Genomic DNA, 6,735 nt, shown 5'->3' with positions numbered 1-6,735 from the left:
CCCAGGTCTTCCTGGGTCTACCTCTTCCACAGTAGCCCCCAACTGCTTGGGTGTAACACTTTTTCACACAGGTATCCTCATCCATTCGTATCACATGACCATACCAGCGCAATTGTCTCTCTTGCACACCACATCTGATGCTTCTTGGGTCCAACTTTTCTCTCAAGATACTTAAACTCTGTCGGGTATGCATACTGACATTATACATCCAGCGGAGCATACTGGCTTCGTTCCTTGTGAGCTTACGCATGTCCTGAGCAGTCATGGCCCATGTTTCACTCAGCAGTTACGATCCATGTAGCATGGCTGTTCGTACACATGCGTCATACAGTCTACCTTTTACTCTGAGCGAGAAGCCCTTTGTCACCAGCAGAGGTAGGAGCTCTCTGAACTTTGCCCGGGTTATTCTTATTCTAGCAGCTACACTTTCAGAGCACCCACCCCCGCTACTAACTTGGTCACCTAGGTAACGGAAGCTATCAACTACTTTTAGTTTTTCTCTAGTTCACTTAGCTAATCACGGGGCTGTACCGATTCCCCATACACCACCTCCCCCCTTTGCGATTGGTTTTTCCCTTTATTTATTTTTTTGTTACTTCCTTGGGGAGAAATTGGCATATTTTTTTCCTTTTAGAATCAATCTCTGACATTTCCGTCCACTTTCTCTTTCTAGTTGACTTGTGCACTGGATCAACCCTACCCTGCGGCGAAAGAATATCAAATACATCATAAAGTATTTCCATAGGCTCTTCCTGCCTTTTTCGTCCTTCTGTTTGTTTTTTTTTCATTTGATTTACCTGTCTTTTATGCTCACATGTCTGCCCTTTCACCATATATATTACTCTACCAAGACGTTTGCTTATTCGTCCTTGTTCCCAACTTTGTTTGCCATATTTGTACATTTTAAAAAAGTACTGCGTCACCTATATCGAAATAGCTTGTATTATTAACAATATTCTTCTGTATTAGTTGTTTCCCTCCTGGTAACAATTTATCAAATACTGATGAGTGTGGCCGTTGCCAGAACCGCCTGACTGGCCCTCATGCTGGTGGCATGTAAAAGCACCTACTACACTCTCAGAGTGGTTGGCGTTAGGAAGGGCATCCAGCTGTAGAAACTCTGCCAAATCAGATTGGAGCCTGGTGTAGCCATCTGGTTTCACCAGTCCTCAGTCAAATCGTCCAACCCATGCTAGCATGGAAAGCGGACGTTAAATGATGAATGATGATGATCGTATCTTTCTGGCGAACATTAATTCAGTGGGTGACACACCCGACTCTGTTGGGGTTTGGCGTTATTCTGTAGACGTGTAAAAATTTTGTCAGTGTATTATCCACTAATGATTTGTTTCTGGTTTTCCTCAACGCTCTTTTAAACGTATCTACAAACCTCTCCAAAAGTCCATTTGACCTCAGATGATATGGCGGGGAAGTGACATGTTCCATTTGATGTGTCTTACAAAAGTTTTTGAACTCTTTTGCTATAAATTGCGTGCCATTATCCGATATTATAGTGTCCAGCACACCAAACTGTGCAAATATTTCATCCAAAAATTCAGTAGTTATTACCATTTGAACGTGGCCAATGCCAGTGCCGCTTTGACTGGCTTCCGTCCCGGTGGCACATAAAAAGCACCATCCGATCATGGTCGATACCAGCTCTTCTGGCTCCTGTGCCGGTGGTTGCATAGAAAACACCCACTGCACTCTGAGTGGTTGGCGTTAGGAGGAAGGGCATCCAGGTGTAGAAATACTGCCAGATCAGATTGGGGCCTGGTGCAGCCTCCTGGCTTCCCAGACCCCAGTCGAACCGTCCAACCCATGCCAGCATGGAAAATGGACGTCAAACAATGATGATGATTTTCGTAGTTGTTTTTCTGCACTTACAGATTTCAGGCTATTTTGTGTGGCTATCTACCACTACCGTTTAGACACAATGGCCCAGTGGTTAGGGCAGCGGACTCATGGTCATAGGATTGCGGTTTCGATTCCCAGACCGGGCGTTGTGAGTGTTTATTGAGCGAAAACACCTGAAGCTCCACGAGGCTCCGGCAGGGGATGGTGGCGAACCCTGCTATACTCTTCCACCACAACTTTCTCTCACTCTTTCTTCCTGTTTCTGTTGTGCCTGTAATTCAAAAGGGTCAGCCTTGTCACACAGTGTCACGCTGAATATCCTCCGAGAACTACGTTAAGGGTACAGGTGTCTGTGGAGTGCTCAACCACTTGCACGTTGACTTCACGAGCAGGCTGTTCCATTGATCGGATCAACTGGAACCCTCGACGTCGTAAGCGATGGAGTGCCAGCAACAACAACTACCACTACCAGATAATATAGACCCTTTAGTGGTCCTGCCACATCTATGTGTAGTCTAGACCATGCGATATCTGTCTATATCTGAATCTTTACTAGAAGGTGCCTTAGCTGCCAGGGCGCATCCCCGAAATGCTTTCACCAGTTTCTCAATATCTTTATCCAATCTAGGCCAGTCAATATAACTCTTCATGATGGCCTTCATCCTTGCAATTCCAGGATGTCCTACATGAAATGCTTTTAGCATCTTATTTTCTAGTACAACAGGTACATCAACACATTGTCACACATTGAATAGTATTTCAAACCTGTGTTACAGCCAACGACATATTTTTTTGTATTTATCTCATTCATTATTATTTTTTTTCATTTTTTTTTAATAAATGCATTTTTTCTGCTTTCCTTTCTATCTCTTCCCATGTGACTGGTAGTTCCTGCACTACATTGCGGAGAATATTTTAAAATTCAATTTCTGATTTTAACTCTGCTATTACTGTATCTTCTAGCGGTTCCATATACTCTGGGATCAATCTTGACAGCCTGTCTGTGTGTCCCAATTTCTTCGAAGGCAATAATTCCATTTTGAAAACATAATTTAATAATGTAGTCTCCCCCAGCGCTGTAGTCAATTGGCTGTATTTGTGGGGTCACCTGTTTTTGATCCATATATTGTTACTAGCGGACCGTGATCTGTCTGCAAGGTAAACTTTCTGCTGTGCAAGAATTTATCAAATTTCTTCACTGCAAGGATAATGGCTAGTGCCTCTTTTTCTAGCTGTAATTTTTTTTTTCGGTAATAGTAATGCACTTGACGCATATGTGATCGGTTTAAAGTTACCATTTTCCAACTTATCTAAGATTACTGCTCTGATCCCAGGCTCGCTAGCATCTGATGCAACAATTATTTTTAGCTTCGGATCCAAATGTGTTTGAGATAGCTCTGATGTTAACATCTTTTTAATATCTTCGAATGCTTTTTTGGCATTCGTCAGTCCAACATCATTTCACATTTTTTTTCAGCAGTTTGTTTAAAGGTGCTCTTAGCTCATGCATTCTTGGAATATACATTTGACAATAATTCACAAGACCTAGAAAAGCTTGTAGGGTTGTTATATTAGTTGGAGGAAGCATATCTTTAATTACGTCTGCCCTCGACAGGTCTGGTCGTTGTCCATTCCTGTCGATAATTTGTCCTAAATACTTAATTTCAGGTAAAAAAAAAATTCACATTTTTCCTCATTCAGTGTGAAACTGTAATCTCTTATTTTTTTCAAAAACACACTTTACGTGCTTGACATGCGGATCACGAGATTCACTTTTAATTCCCAGGTATGGAATTGTGAATTCACAGTCTGCTAACATTGTATCCATAACCTGTTGAAAAATTGCAGGTGCGACTTTTATTCCGAAAGGAAGTCGGTTAAACCTGTACAACCCTTTGTGCGTGTTTATTGTTAACAGCTTGCAACATTCTTCGTCTACCTACAGCTGTAAATAAACTTCAGATAAATCCAATTTAGAAAAGAGTTTGCCTTCATTAAGCTTGGCAAAAATCTTCTCTGGATTTGGTAATGGATATAAATTTTCAGACATTAATTAGATCCTGTTGAAAAATCAGCACAGACCCTTATTTTGTTATTTTTCTTTTTTATGTACCCAGTTGGTGCTGCCCATTCCGAATAGTCTCATTTGTTGTATTGCACCAGTATTCTCAAGTCTTTTTTTATTCTTTTTCTACTTGATTTAATTCTGCAAAAGGCACAGCTCTTCTCGGTTTAAAAACTGGAATAGCATTTTCTTTTAGTTGCTGATTTCACTTTTATTTTCGTACATGCACCAAGTTCTTCCTAAACAACATCAGAGTATATTTTTTTTCAATTTCATTTCTAATGTCTCAGATGCCTTGTTCGAACTGGCGTGCGATGCATTCACATTATTACAGAAAAAGACTTATGGGCAAATCCCACAAATTAAATGTCTCCATCCAATCTGTACCAAACAGATTCATGCTATTTTCTGATATGTAGAGCTTTGCTTTGAACGTCTTCCTATGTTACATGTGGCATCAATTCACCCAGGAATTGAACTTGCTGTTCAGAGACTTGCTTTGTTTTCTTGAACGTAGGTCTTCCAGTTTTCAGTATTTATTATTGAGATATCACTCCCTGTGTCTAGTTGTATTATTATTTTTTTTTTTTTGCGCCCTTTTAAAGCCTAGCCAGGCTCATGGCCCCGGTTTCCCGGTTTCAATGACGTATGTGTTCCCCAGCTGGACGGGGCACCAGTCCATCGCAGCGTTACTCATTTTTGTCAGCTGAGTGGAACTGGAGCAGTGTGAAATGAAGTGTTTTGCTCAAGAACACAATGCGTCACCCGGTCCAGGAATCGAAACCACAATCTTACGATCATGGTGCTGTCACCCTAACCACTAAGCCACGTGCCTCCACTGTATTAATTTTTACCAATAGAAATTTTCGTTTTTTTTTGTCTCACTATCTGTTTTCATTAAAAAAACTTTATTTGTTTTTCTGTTCAACCTTTTCTTTTTTGCCCAACACTGCGACTGTTTATGTCCCATTTTGCCACAAGCAAAGCTTTCTTTATTCCTAAAGGGGCTGTCCCTTTTAAAATGCAAACTCACCACAACCACAACAACGGTTTGAACCTTGTTTGTTTTAATATTTTTGTTTGCCGTAGGTTGACATACCTGTACATTTATATTCTTTCAATTTTCTCAGTATACTGCCGTAGGTTTATAATACGTTGACATTCTTCTGCTACTTTTTGCAAGGTTAATTCAGTGTTTTGTGTCAATTTTGTTAATATTCTCGCTTGCAATTAAGTCCTTTGACAAATATCAAACATTTAAACATATCTGGGGACAACTCTTCTAACTTGAATCTTTTGCATGCTTTGTTTACAATTCCTGCATATGTAACAAAGTCATCGTTTTCATTATTTAAAAATTTTTTTTCAAATCTAGGCATTCTCAACGTATGTTGAATAGCGAGCTCTTTTCACCGAATATATTAGTTAATATTTTGTTTCTTCAAAATAAATTCCTGGTGGCTTGTTTGGTAGAATAAAGTTGCAGTATTTCTTGTACTCTGACCGAGCTAGTTTACACAAAAGAAGTCTTGCCTTCTTCTTGTTTGTCCAGCCTTTGCACTCCTCTTTAAATATTTCTTTATACATTCAATAGTATGAAGAAAATGTAATCCCATCGTCGGGATTATACAGGAATTCCTCAATGGAGGTGGCTACTGCATCTGCCAAATGCGACGCCGCTGCATTCTTGAATTGTCGCAATTATTGTTATCAGCTGGTGGTTTAGCATTTGTTGTTATTGCTGTTCATGGTATTCTTGTTGCTGTTGTAACAGCTGCTTCTGCAACTGTTGTCGTTGCTTCACAATGGAAGATAATAGTTCTTCCATTTTGACACTCCTACAAGCGTTCGTAATCTTGTTGCCACTGTTACACAGTGGGAAGTCACTCACACTCGTTGTGAGTGTTTATTGAGCGAAAACACCTAAAGCCCCATGAGGCTCCGGCAGGGGATGGTGGCAAACCCTGCTGTACTCTTCCACCACAACTTTCTCTTACTTCCTGTTTTTGTTTTGCCTGTCATTCAAAGGGTCAGCCTTGTCACACTCTGTGTCACGCTGAATATCCCCGAGAACTACGTTAAGGGTACACGTGTCTGTGGAGTGCTCAGCTACTTGCACGTTAATTTCACGGGCTGGCTGTTCCGTTGATCGGATCAACTGGAACCCTCGACGTCGTAACCAGCAGAGTGCCAACAAACAACAGTGGGAAGTATCCTCATTGCCACTGATATGATGTACGACTTCTCGTTGTCATCGTTATATCTGAACTGTTATAATATTAAATGTCCCTGATGTTCTCTCATTACTCTCTGAACTGTGTATCCTCAACAAGCACCTCACAATATCTCTATTCAATAATTCCTATGACTTCTACATCATGACTGCTGCGCATGTGACAATCTTCCCAAACTGTTCTGCACATGCTCATCATCATCATCATCATCGTTTAACGTCCGCTTTCCATGCTAGCATGGGTTGGACGATTTGACTGAGGACTGGTGAAACCGGATGGCAACACCAGGCTCCAATCTGATTTGGCAGAGTTTCTACAGCTGGATGCCCTTCCTAACACCAACCACTCAGAGAGTGTAGTGGGTGTTTTTATGTGTCACCCGCACGAAGGCCAGTCAGGCGGCACTGGCAATGGCCACGCCCAAAATGGTGTATTTTATGTGCCACCCGCACAAGAGCCAGTCCAGGGGCACTGGCAACGATCTCGCTCGAAAATCCTACGAAGGCCAGTCAGGCGGTACTGGCAATGGCCACGCCCAAAATGGTGTATTTTATGTGCCACCCGCACAAGAGCCAGTCC

The 6,735-nt window shown here is 41.4% G+C and overlaps 1 protein-coding gene across 1 annotated transcript in view; it reads left to right on the top strand.

The window, feature by feature from the left end:
* The window catches only part of LOC106868491 (lysine-specific demethylase 5A), a 65,922-nt gene that overhangs the window by 8,627 nt on the left and 50,560 nt on the right, over nt 1-6,735 (top strand). The window contains exon 4 of the mRNA XM_052978276.1: nt 674-733. Coding sequence (XP_052834236.1) covers nt 674-733 — 60 coding nt within the window. The remainder of the gene's footprint in view (nt 1-673; nt 734-6,735) is intronic.

Source organism: Octopus bimaculoides, unplaced genomic scaffold (assembly GCF_001194135.2).
Source record: "Octopus bimaculoides isolate UCB-OBI-ISO-001 unplaced genomic scaffold, ASM119413v2 Scaffold_12528, whole genome shotgun sequence".
NCBI lineage: Eukaryota > Metazoa > Mollusca > Cephalopoda > Octopoda > Octopodidae > Octopus > Octopus bimaculoides.
Note: the sequence above shows the minus strand (reverse complement) of the source record. Positions and strands in the feature narration are given on the sequence as shown.